Genomic DNA, 12,825 nt, shown 5'->3' on the forward strand with positions numbered 1-12,825 from the left:
CCCTGTGCCCAGAGGCCCTGGCCCCTTCCCCAGCCCTAAGGTGCCACTGTTCTAGCATGGGAGTGGGGAGGGCTGACTTTAAGGTCTGGGGTCTGAGTGGGCACTCTGCACCCCAGGAGTTTGTGCCAAATGGCCTTTCCCTAAGGCCTGGATAGAGGAAGCTGCTCCACACTTGGGTTTCCACCACCAGAACTTGGTTATGGAGGGAGATGGGGAGGGTCAGCCTTGAGGAGGCTGAGAAGCTTCTGAAGGTCATGGACAACCTGACCTCACCACTGTACTCACGCTGTATGGTACCACATGGTCAACATGTTTGAATGTCCAGCATGTTTTGGTGTGGCAGCCAGCTGTGGCTACAGAGGGGAGCCGTGAGAGAGCCCGTCAGAGGTGGGAGGTCTGAGTGTGGTGATGGGCAGTAAGCAGGTTGCTAGTGATGTTCTCTCATGGTCATAAGGCAGCTGTGGTTGACGGCAGTGCTAGGTTCCCTTCGTGTGAGGCCGGACCTGGGGATTCCCAGAAAGTTTTAGGTTAAATCTGTATGAGCCCCAGTGCCCTCCAAGTCCTTCACTGCAGCTGAGACCGTGGGCCCTGGGGCTTTCTCAGATAAAGCTGCGAGATAAGGCCGTCCACCTGCCTTCTGGCCTTGTCCAGGCCTGGCCTTGCAGTGCCACTGCTCAGCTGGCAGCTGCTCTGTCCTCCCTGGAGCAGCCAGAGCCTAGCCCTGACCTCTGCCGGCCCGCTGTTCAGGCTCAGGCTTCTACGAGGCTCTGCCTTGGCTCCAGACAGAAGGGTCTGTCTGAGTAAGGCCCAGGCTGGCTAATGGGACTTTGAAACCTCCAGGTCCCTGTGGTGAAGACAGGAAGTAGTTCCTGAAGAGCTGAGTAAAATCCCCCTCTACCCTCCACCCCATACAGCCTGGGATATTGTGAGGGCAGGAGGCACATTCCAGGGTCCCCAGCAGGATTCAGAGCTGGCCTGGGGTCATGGGGCCTGGAGGCTCTGGCCTTGGCTTCTGCCTCCTGCCCCTGATCTTCAACCTGGGCCCATGCCCCAGTCATCCTGCCCACAACCCTGGCTTCCCTGTGCCTCCTGCTGGGCCCTGCCCCTGCCCCTTGAGGCCTCCTCAAGGTCTGACTTAGGAGTCTGGCATTGTCTAGACCCTATTCAGCACAGCGACGGAGATTGGGGTGGCAGCCGGGCCAGGGAGCAGAGTGCTGGGGGTGGAGTGGGGGTAGCAGTGGCTGCCCTGCTCCATGCTGTGTTATCAGGGTGCAGTGCCCGACTGCAAGCCAGGCAGACAGGGTCTGAGTGTCGCTAATCTACTTTGGCACAGCAGAGAGAAGGGGCCCCTCACCCAGGAAGACCAGCCTTGGGGGAGGTCAAGTAGGACACCTGGACCCTGGATACCTCAAGGAAAGATACAGAGATTCCTCAGCTCAACAAGAAGCCAGGGAGAAAATCAGCCCGTAGGGGGCGTAGACTCACTGACAAGGGTGGGTAAACAGCCTTTTCCTTTTGCAAGGACAGTCACACAGAATTCTCTGCCCCAAAGGACAACAGATACACACAGGCCTCTCAAAGGAACAGATGCACAGACTTTGCAGGATAGAGGAGTTCTTATCCCTTGGGACTAACACAAAAATAAAGCCTCATTTCCTCCCCAACTTGGCCAGAGAGAAAAACACAGAGACCTCAGACAAAGAGATGCATCCCTCTCCCCCCACATGGAAGGACAGATCCCCACACCCCCCAGGAAAACTGGAAACAGACATGCCACCTCCCAGCCCAGGGGCTGCCTGATGATGGTGGGGCTGGGAGGTGCCTCTTTCTCACGCTCTCTCTCTCTGTCTCTTGTCCACCCAGCCATTTCCTCTGCCTCGGAGGGCAGGCGCTGGGAGTGACATCCCAGAAAGGGTGGGAGGTAGAGGAGTTCCTGCCCAGGATTCCAGGGGTTAGATGTCAGAAGGGGACAGCTGGTCCTCCTCACCCTCAAGGCCCAGTCCGGTTAGAGAGTCAGAAAGCAGTATGCTGGCTACCCAACCAGGCTGGTCACCTTCAGGAGCCCCCAGCTTGACGTTAAGTCCCACTTGTTGTTGCTGGGGCTTGAGTCATTCCTGTGATGCCACAGGGGTCAGCTCTGGAGTGACCAGGGGTGGCCTCCTGGGCCAGCTTCAGGCATCAGCTCTCCCCTGGGGCATGCACTAGGATGGGTGGGGCCATCTGAGGCCACACTCACCGTGAAAAGCCAGCTGCCTACTCCCAAGGCCTCACATTGGCCTTCAAGATCCTTCCACAGACTTTTGCTGCAGGCCTGGCTCCGAGGGCCTCAGCCAGTTGTTCATCTGCCTGGCAGGCTGTGGTTCTCAGCTCTGGCTAAGAAGTCCCTGTCTTTCTGCCTCAGGACTCTCAGTTTCCTCCCTCAGTCCTCTCCCCCCAGTTCTTTTCTTTCCTCTTTTCCAGGAAGCCTCCCCAGAATAATTCCCTAAAGCCCCATTTCTTTCTGGAATCACCTTCCAGAATCCCTTTCCCTCCCATCCCCACAGGCTGCTATCCTTTGTCCTCTGCAGCTGTCCTGGTTTTCTGCTGGTGCCCAGTCACCTTCCAACTTGCTGAGAGCCTGGCTTGGGAATCCTCTTCACCATAAATGTGTCACTTTCTATCCAGGCCATAGGCATCTCTCTGGAATGACAGCAGTAGCCTCAAAGCGGGCTCTCTCTAGCCCTGCAAAACATGCTGCCATTTCTTGCATACTGTGTTCTGTTGCCCAGTTATATCTCCTGGTCCCTCTCCCCTGTGAGGCTCTGAGCTCTCAGAGGGCCAGAGCTGTGACTTGTTCACCACGGTATGACATGGGTCGAGCATGTAGACGGTTTATATGTATGGCATGAATGACTGAATGATTCCATCTGATCATCAAGGGTAGGGGCATAGAATGGGAGAATTCATTCCACATAGTCTCTCCATTTGACCAAGGCCCTCTTTCCCTGCCAGGACTACCACATGGGTGTAGGACCCAGGAACTGGGGTGCAATGAGAACCACCCTATAAGGATTCATGGAGGTAAAAGGAGGCAAGTCATGGCCAGCATCTGGGCCTGAGATAAGAGAAGTGAGAGGATTTGGGATCACCCCAATTAAGACTCCATGGACAGGCCTGACCTGTGGTAGCACAGTGGATAAAGCGTCGACTTGGAAATGCTGAGGTCGCCGGTTCAAAACCCTGGGCTTGCCTGGTCAAGGCACAAATGGGAGTTGATGCTTCCAGCTCCTCCCCTTCTCTCTCTCTGTCTCTCTCTCTCTTCTCTCTCCCTCTCTGTCTCTTCTCTAAAAATGAATAAAAAAAAAAAAAAGACTCCATGGACAGAGTGAGTTTTGGAGTAGGAACAACAATGGGTAAAATGACTGGTGGTACAAGGAAAGAGTAGCTGTGTGGTCCTGGCAATTGTGTTAGTCAGGGTTCTCCAGAGAAACAGAACCAAGTAGGGAATATGTATAATTTATTTATTTATTAAGGGGAATTGGCTCAGGTGAGTATGGAGGCTGACAAGTCCCAAAACCTGCAGTCAGCAAACTGTAGACCTGGGAGAGCTGCTGGTGTATAGTTCCAGATGCTGGGAGCCTCAAGACCAAGAAGGGCAGATATTTCAGTTCAAGTTTGAAGGCAGGAAAAAAACCAACGTCGCAAATTGGAAGCTGTTAGGCAGGAAGAATTTCCCTCACTCCTGCGAGGTTCAGGCCTTTTACTCTATTCAGGATGATTGCATGAGGCCCCCTCTCAGTAGAAAGAGTAATCAGTTTTACTCGGTCTATGGATTAAAATGGTAATATCATCCAGAAACACCCTTACAGATACACTCAGAATAGTGTTTGACCAAATGTCTGGGTACTCTGTGGCACAGTCGAGTTGACACATAAAATTAGCCATTAAAGCAGGGGCCGGGAACCTTTTTGGCTGAGAGAGCCATGAACGCCACATATTTTAAAATGTAATTCCGTGAGAGCCATACAACGGCCTGTGTACGTTACTCATTATCCAATAAAAATTTGGTGTTGTCTCGGAGGACAGCCGTGATTGGCTCCAGCCACCCGCAACCATGAACATGAGCAGTAGGAAATGAATGAATTGTAATACATGGGAATGTTTTATATTTTTAACGTTATTATTTTTTTTTTATTAAGGATTTGTCTGCGAGCCAGATGCAGCCATCTAAAGAGCCACATCTGGTTCGCGAGCCATAGGTTCCCGACCCCTGCATTAAAGCAAGTCACTACGTATCCATAAGCCTCAGTTTCATTATGTGTAAACTGGGGAAAAATGATATTTCCCTACAAAGGCGGCTGGAAAAACCAACAGAATAGTGCACATGAAATGCTAGCAAGGACCAACGACTGGTAGTAGGGATGATTATGATGTTAGGACAGTGGCAGCAAAGTTAAGTCCAGGCACCAGAAAAGGTTGATGGTCTGTAAGGTAGGCAGCTTGCTCCTTCCCCAGGCTCTTGGGGGTACTCTGAGGTTGTTGGGGGAGAGGTATCCACAACTGGGATAGAGATAAACCAGAGACCACGGCTGCACAGAGTAGAACTATGGAAAGGAAGGTAGAGGATAGGGAATAGATGGAGTGGGAAGGTCAGCCAGAGAGAGGGTTGAATAGGGGGTATTGGAATAACTGGGTGTGAGAGGGGAAGCCTAAAGGCCAGGTAGGTGACAGTGGTAAGCTGGAACCAGCTGGTACTGGTATTCTAGAGCCAATTGTAGATCTGATGATCAAATTGTAATCTTTCATTCATTCCGGACTCTGCATTCGGTGATGGCCTGTAGCTTGAAATAGGCTGAAGTAGAAAACTTATAAACACTACTAATCAAGGCATTTCTCCATCAGAGAGCAGGTGTTGGGGGCAGTGTATTAGAGCGTGGTAGTGCACAGGAAGGTCAGAGTGGAGAAACCAGAAAGAGAACTTCTGTAGTGTTAAGGAATCCTGCATTTGAACCCCAGGTTCTGCCATTTACCCAGTGACCTTGGGCAAATTACTGCACCTCTCCCAGAGTCAATTTCTTTATCTTGTAGGACTGAATTAACTAACATATATAAAACACTTAAGATCTTTCCCTTGCCATTCCATTCAGTAAATGTTATGTATTGCTATTTTGGGAGAGAAAGTGCATGTTAGGAAAATGAGCATCTTAAATCCCCAAGTAAACAACTCAGGAGTGCCTCCTGTTGGGGTTGAGGCATGCCAGGTTCTGTGGGCATTAACAGAGCAACAGAGTAACTCCTGTCTTCTGTGGGGTACAATCTACTTGGAGAACCAAACATGCTCCCAGGAAGTACACAACACTAAAAATGCACTCATATTCATATATTACAGTCCACAAAGGTTTTTCATATGAATTACCTCATGTGATCCTCACAACAGCTACCCATTTAAACGTGGAAATCAGAAAGGATAAATAGACCTATGGTGGTATGCTGAGGTGGCTGGTTCAAAACCCTGGGCTTGCCTGATCAAGGCACATACGGGAGTTGCTGTTTCCTGCTCCTTCCCCCCTTCTCTCTCTCTCCTCTCTAAAAAAATAAATACAAAAAAGTTTAGCTCCATTGGAGCAAGTTGTCCCAGGCGCTGAGGACGGCTCCATGGCCTCTGCCTCGGGTGCTAGAATGGCTCCGCTTGCAACGAAGCAATACCCCAAATGGGCAGATCATTGCCCACTAGTCGGGTGACATGCCAGGTGGATCCTGGTCGGGCGCATGTGGGAGTGTGTCTCTCTGCCTCCCCGCTTCTCACTTAAGAAAAAAAGAAAAAAAAAAATTTTAAAGAAAGGATAAATGACGTCAAGAGGCACACAGAGGCAACTGCAGAATTACCAGCCTTACAATAACTATCCAGATTGGTCAAGGTAAAGTACCAAGCAGTGCTTCTGTATGATAACAGAGTAAGGTTAAGTCCATTCTCCAGCAACCTTGTGGGACCAGGGATCGTGTCTACTATGCACTGGAAAAGCTAGTTTGCCACCCATTCAGCACCATGCAGCTCAGTGGCTCCGGTGCATCTCCAGGGCATCTCTCCATGTAGCATGCCCCTGGCTCTTGAGGGATCGGGGCCACTTCCCAGCCCCTGAGGCTGTACTCAGAACCCCCGCCTCCGCCTCGGGGCAGGCGCGCCGCGGATGAGTCCTCCGGGCCGCAGTGGGCAGCACTGAGCTCAGCCGCCTTCCCTTCCCTCTAGTCTCTATGGCGGAAGTGAGCTGCTTCGACCGAAACACAACAACATTCTCCGCGGTGGGAGTGAATGGAGTCGTCCACATGGGGGGTGGGGGAATACATCTCACCCTCAGAGCTTAAATTCCGAGAGGTGATCAAGAACACGGCAGCGTACAGACGACAGAGAAGTGTGTGAGGATACTTGAAAGCTCCGGTGAATGTGAAGCGTGTGGGGAGCCGCGCTGGCGTCAGGGCCGGGCCGGCCGCGCTCGCCCCGCCGGTGGCCGCCGGGCAGGTGGAGCGGTCCGGCGCGCGGGGCGGCGCTCGCGTCTCCAGGGCTGCCGTCGCCTCCCTGCGGTGGTCCGGCGCCGGGAAGCACTTTCGTGTGGCCTCGGCTCCGGGACGCGGGGTCAGGGTTGGGGGGCGGGCCAGGCGCCATCTCACCCCCTGCCCCTTCCCCTGGGCTGGCGCGGCCGTTCCCCGAGCCCGCAGAACGGAGGGCGCGCGGCTCACTCTTGAGTCCGCACTAGTGGGGCGCGGGGCGCCACCCCCGCAGACCTGTGCGGAGTCACTTTCTTCCATTCCTGGTACCCGAACTGGAGGTTCTGGGGTAGTGGCGGTGGGAAAAACGCGACCCGGGCCGGAAGTCTTTCGTGCGTCCTGCCTGCTCTCTTGATGCCTAATCGAATGCTTCCTATTTTTTTGCTTCTAGTCCTCCTGCGCTCTGTCGCCCACGCGGAGGCTGGGAAGGAGCTGCGGAGATCGCGCCCCGGCTTGCGGAGAAGGGGAAGGGAAGGATCAGAGCCTGAGTGATCCCACCTCAGCCTGTACGCGGAAGGTGGGCATGGGCTGCTGGGGGCTCCAGCCTGGCTCTGCCCCTGTCCTCTGCAGACCTTAGCTTTGGGGGGACCAGAGTGACCAGACTACCCAGGCCCTGCTTTGGAGAACTCCCTGCTCACCGGAGGCAGGGGTGAGTGTGAGGGTGAGGGGATAGACAGCGCATCACAGAGCAAAGGTGTCTGCTGTGGGAAGGAGGCTGGAGTTGGTCAGTTCTGATTTCTTGGAAAAGTGGAGCCTAGAATAGCGCTGAGAATGAGAGAAGAGCCTGGGTGTGGTACGAAGATGTAGAGATATGTAGCTTCTTTGAAGATTTGTGGGGGACGCCAGAGAGGGAAGTTCTGTAATAAAGGGGAGCTGGTCATCTCCAGATGGGAAACTGCTGGATGGAGTTAAACTAGAGGACAGTAATCAACACGGAGAGCCTTGCTTACCCTTGATCTAAGAGTGCAGGAGAAACAAATCCTGCAGCCCTTGCAAGGACCTGGAATTCCAGGTCAGGATGAACTGAGCAGTGACTTTGTACTGAGTTCCTGGTACTGAGTTTCTGGTGATGAATAGGATCCAGTCCCTGCCCTTATGGAACTGTCTGACATGTGGGAAAGACAAGACAGGGTAATACCTTTGAAAAAGTGACTGCTAGTTCAGGTGAACCCAGCTGTTTGCCAAGGGCCAGGCAGAGCCAGTGTGATTTCTGACTAATGCCCTGTGTGTTCACTGGTGAGCACCACTTTTTAAAGGGGATAGAGACAAATGGAAATAGCTTAGAAAAGAGCCGTCTCCCTGAGAAGATGTGTCGATCTGGCATGTTTATGGGGAATGGAGGTCTTTAACCTGTAGATGGGGTGAGGCTGCGGTGGAAGAGAGTTGCCACTAAATATCTGAAAGACTTGTTTGTGGAAAAGGGTGAGATTTGTTCTGTGTGGTTTTTGAAATCAAAACTAAGACAAGTGGTTTGAAGCACTAAGAGACAGATTCCTTCAAGAGAGCTGCCTAACGAGGGAATGATCTGTTGTGAGAGGATCATTACTGAGCTCCCTGTCAGGGGAGGTTTATTAGCTGAACAACTCAGCTCAGAAACTTGACTGTTCCCCGCTCCTCTGGGCTCAGATTCCGTTACTAAGTTCTGGTTCTCAAGTCTGTTCTTTTCCTCCCACTTCCTCCGCCAGTGTAGTTGTGTAGCCTTGTTTCACTTTGCAGTAATTACAGTATAGTAAGTATAACAGCTAATACTTATTGAGTGTTTACTACTTGTCAAGCACTGCCTTAAATGCTTTAGAGATGCTAACTCATCTAATCCGCCAGACAACCCTTTTAAGGTAGCTATTGTTAATATCCCCTTTTTATATATTGGGGAAACTAGGGCCCATAGGAATTAAGCAGCTTGTCCAAGAGCACACAGTGAGCATTTGGCAGAGCTGGGGCTCCAACTCAGGCTGTCTGGCTTTAGAGTCACTCTTCTTAACCATTATTGTTACTTTTTTTTTTTTTTTTACAGAGACAGAGAGAGTCAGAGAGAGGGATAGATAGGGACAGACAGACAGGAAACGGAGAGATGAGAAGCATCAATCATTAGTTTTTCTTTGTGTGTTACAACATCTTAATTGTTCATTGATTGCTTTCTCATACGTGCCTTGACCACGGGCCTTCAGCAGACCAAGTAGCCCCTTGCTCGAGCTAGAGACCTTGGGTCCAAGCTGGTGAGCTATGCTCAAACCAGATGAGCCCTTGCTCAAGCTGGCGACCTTGGGGTCTCGAACCTGGGTCTTTCTTTGGTGCTTGTGTGTGCGTGGGTAAGTCAGGTTTTAAAGCCTAGTTTTCTTATCTTTCATTTACTTCTCAGAGCATTTTATGACCCCAAAACAGTAAAGAGCCAGAGTTAACTTCTTTTTTAAAGCAAGAGAGAGAGAGAGACAGACAGTCAGACAGACAAACAGAAGCAGATAGATAGGAAGGGAAAGAGATGAGGAGCATTAATTCTTCGTTGTGGCACCTTAGTTGTTCATTGATTGCTTTCTCATATGTGCCTTGACCCGGGGTGGGGTGGGGTGGGGTCTTCAGCCAAGCCAGTGACCCTTGCAGCAACCTTTCGGCTCAAGCATCAATTCATAGTTGTTTCTCAGATGTGCCTTGACTGGGCAACCCCAGGGCTCTGAACCAGCGACCTCAGCGCTCCAGGCAGGCGCCACCCCCGCAGACCTGTGCGGAGTCACTCTCTTCCATTCCTGGTACCCGAACTGGAGGTTCTGGGGTAGTGGCGGTGGGAAAAACGGCACCACCACAGGCCAGGCGCAGAGTTAACTTTTCGATGCAGAGATTTGATTTTGGCACAGTGATGCACTGACTCTTTACTGCCCTCAGGACAGAGTCCAGTTCCTTAACCTGGTCATTCAAGTACCCAGGAAATCAGACTTCCTTTTCCTACACCCACTTTGTAGTCTCACCACTATGGTAACATATGCCTGCCTGTCTCTTCTCCATCTTGGCGGCTTCTCAAAGGCAGGGGCCATGTTTGCCTTTAATGGCCAATGCCAGACAGGTGTTGCACAATGAGCATGTGTGGTAAACTGCACTGAACACCATGATGGAATTCAAGCCCTGGCGGGTTGTTTGGCCTGGTAACTCTGAAGCTCTCCCGCTTTCTGATCCCAGTAGTAAACTACTTGCAGTAGGTGCTGCCAAAATGCAGAGAAGGGCTGAGGATGAGGGGCTAGGCTGGCCCTGGAAGGAAGTGAACAGGTAACATGTAGATCACTCAGAAGGTGTCAGTATTCTGACCTGGCTCCTGTTGCAGGGCAGCCCCTGGTTGGGGTGAAGCTCTGCTGTCTTTATTCTCGTCCCCCACTCCTGTGGCCCACTGGCTGCAGGATGAACTGTCGCTCGGAAGTGTTGGAGGTGTCGGTGGAGGGGCGGCAGGTGGAGGAAGCCATGCTGGCCGTGCTGCACACAGTGCTCCTGCACCGCAGCACGGGCAAGTTCCACTACAAGAAGGAGGGCACCTACTCGATCGGCACCGTGGGCACCCAGGATGTCGACTGTGACTTCATCGACTTCACCTACGTGCGGGTCTCCTCGGAGGAGCTGGACCGTGCCTTGCGCAAGGTTGTCGGGGAATTCAAGGTAGAGTGTGGCCTGTCTTGTCAGGACTGGAGGGAAGCATCCTTACCTTCGGGGTTGGCTCTACATAACTGGGATGGAAAGGGTCTCAGCTGCCCTAGGAGGAGGAGTGGGAGGTCACCACACACCATGGGGGTGGGGGGCGCACGGGCAGAGTTATTGGACTGGCTAATTCCATTTGCTTCTCAGATCAGAAGAGGAAGAAGTAGACAGGTCTGGTCTGTCCCTACCCTCCCTTTCCTCATCTGTTCCTTGGCTTCTTTCTTCCTAATTAGGGATCACTGGGCTTTGTGGCCCCCTTCCTTTTCTTTAGAGACTGAGTTTAGGTTGTCACTGAGTGAATGAAGTGGACAGATTGTGCTTATCTGTCAGGGGTGGAGGCAAATAGGATTTGCTTGGGGAGTTGGAGATGTTGGAGTACATTTTGAAGGATGGGAGCATAAGGGGACAGGCTGTGTAAGGAGAATGAATGTTCTTCATGTAAAGGTGAAAAGCAAGGATTTCAAAATCAGACAATCTGGATTCAAACCGTGGTGTCTTGCACTGGCCTCTGACTTTTGGCAAGGTAACTTGACTCTGAGCCTCATTTTGCTTCAACATTCCTGCCTCCCAGAGTTGTTGGGAAGAATGAGCAGAATGGTGTTTGTAAAGTGCTTGGCCCAGAATAAGTGCCTAAAACAATTCTGAACAAAGCTGGAGGAATTGGGCGAGGAGACACATTTTGTTGTTTAGCTTGAACCACTCAATTTTAGGCCGGCAGTTTGCTGTGTCACATCACCCAAATCCTTTACCTGCTCTGTTTCTTGTTCCCTGCTCTCCCTACGGACTAATAGAGCTAGGACAGCATAACTCTCTGAGGCATAGGCAGCAGGTACTCACAGGGTGGGAACTCCTGTGTTGGCCTGCTTATCTGCTACCCGTTTCCCCAGGATGCACTGCGCAACTCAGGTGGCGATGGGCTGGGGCAGATGTCCTTGGAGTTCTACCAGAAGAAGAAGTCTCGCTGGCCTTTCTCAGACGAGTGCATCCCCTGGGAAGTGTGGACGGTCAAGGTGCATGTTGTAGCCCTGGCCACAGAGCAGGAGCGGCAGATCTGCCGGGAAAAGGTGGGTGAGAAGCTATGTGAGAAGATCATCAACATCGTGGAGGTGATGAATCGACATGAGTACCTGCCCAAGATGCCCACACAGTCGGAGGTGGACAACGTGTTTGACACAGGCTTGCGGGATGTGCAGCCCTACCTCTATAAGATCTCCTTCCAGATCACCGATGCCCTGGGCACCTCAGTCACCACCACCATGCGCAGGCTTATCAAAGACACCCTTGCGCTGTAGGTGTTGCTGGGTGCTTCGGTGCTCCTTGATGGCTTGCAGACCTTGGCTTCTGGGGATTGTACTGTTAGGCCCTTGGGGCTCTGGAACCTGCTCTGGGTCCTTGATAAGACTTGGAAGGGCCAGCCCCTGGCTTCCTTGGTTGGTGGTTGCCAGTCTAGTCAGCCTCGTAACCTTCACTGACATAGTCAGGTCAGGCCAGCACTGTTTCACCACTCCTCTGGTGGGGTCCCCTTCCTTCATTGCACAGCAGCACCGTCACTAGGATGATGAATAAAGTTGAGAATGTGTGTTTGGGTTGTACCATCTCCCTTGCCTTGTGTTCTACCCTGAAACGTTGATACTTCCTGGCAGACTTGTGAGCACACAGGTTTGTGTTGAGGGCATTATTCCAAGATGAGGGGAGTGGGTAAACAAGGTTACAGATAGATTAAAGCTGACCGATTTTGTGCTTTGTTTTCCACATGTTACCCATCCAGGTGTGACCATGGTCAGTACCTTAAATGAGGACACAGGTCAGGATCTGTTGCTTTATATTATGTAGTCTTGCTTTGTGATGGTTCTGAAGAATATATTCTCTGTCCTCACAGAGCACACAGGCCCAGTGTGTACCAGGGAGCTCATTTGATTTTGGGTTTCTCTGGACAGAGATGGGCCAGCCTGAGACTGGTGGCTGGTGACACTTCTAGGTTGGGCTGGCCCTTGCTGGTTGTTAGGACATTGCTTTGGTAACTCACGCTTGTCTCATCACAAGCACATTCAAAATCAATGAACTCCATTGTGTGTTTTTTATTAAGTCCATATTTTACAGTGCTTTTTGGTTATATCTGGGCCAGTTTTAACGGAGTAAATGAACTGTGTGTAGGAAAGGTTGCTAAGGGAGAAATGGTTGGGGTGGAGAAGGGATATTGCCCGTGAACCTGGAGCAGGTAGATATGTAGTAGCCAGGATTGCCAGGAAGTGTTTACACATTTTTCTTACTCCAAGCCAATTTTGGTTATGTGGTATTTCATGCCAGGTGTTCTTTTAAAGAGAAAGAGGAAGGGAGAGATAGAGAAACATCAATTTGTTCCACTTATTTATGCATCCATTGGTTGATTCCTGTATGTGCCCTGACCGGGGATTGAACCCACAATCTTGTCACGTTGAGATGACACTAATCAACAGAGCTACCTGGCCAGGGCTTTCACGACAGGTTTTGTGATGTCCTACCCTTGATCTCCGGGGTTTGGAGAGGTGGAGGCCCATGCCCAGTAAGTCCTTAATGGTGTGTGGTCCCTACTAGGTGTGCTGTGGTGTGGGGGAGCTGGCCATCAGCTGTTCTCTTCTGAGGGGTTGG

At 51.5% G+C, this 12,825-nt stretch overlaps 1 protein-coding gene across 8 annotated transcripts; it reads left to right on the plus strand.

Annotated features, from left to right (window-relative positions):
- The first annotated feature begins 6,247 nt into the window (after nt 1-6,247).
- On the plus strand, nt 6,248-11,776 carry ATG101 (autophagy related 101). 8 transcript variants are annotated; one of them, XM_066265473.1, is made up of 4 exons: nt 6,248-6,391; nt 6,914-7,039; nt 9,838-10,158; nt 11,085-11,776. In XM_066265473.1, exons 1-4 carry the CDS (start codon nt 6,290-6,292, stop codon nt 11,487-11,489), a joined length of 954 nt encoding a protein of 317 aa, XP_066121570.1. In that variant the 5' UTR covers nt 6,248-6,289; the 3' UTR covers nt 11,490-11,776. The 8 variants fall into 8 exon arrangements, with proteins under 8 accessions (XP_066121570.1, XP_066121580.1, XP_066121609.1 ...); XM_066265483.1 differs by having other exon boundaries at nt 6,255-6,393; nt 9,833-10,158; XM_066265512.1 differs by having other exon boundaries at nt 6,255-6,389; nt 9,833-10,158.
- The last annotated feature ends 1,049 nt before the right edge of the window (nt 11,777-12,825 follow it).

The sequence above is a fragment of the Saccopteryx bilineata genome, chromosome 1 (genome assembly GCF_036850765.1).
Source record: "Saccopteryx bilineata isolate mSacBil1 chromosome 1, mSacBil1_pri_phased_curated, whole genome shotgun sequence".
NCBI classification, from domain to species: Eukaryota; Metazoa; Chordata; class Mammalia; order Chiroptera; family Emballonuridae; genus Saccopteryx; species Saccopteryx bilineata.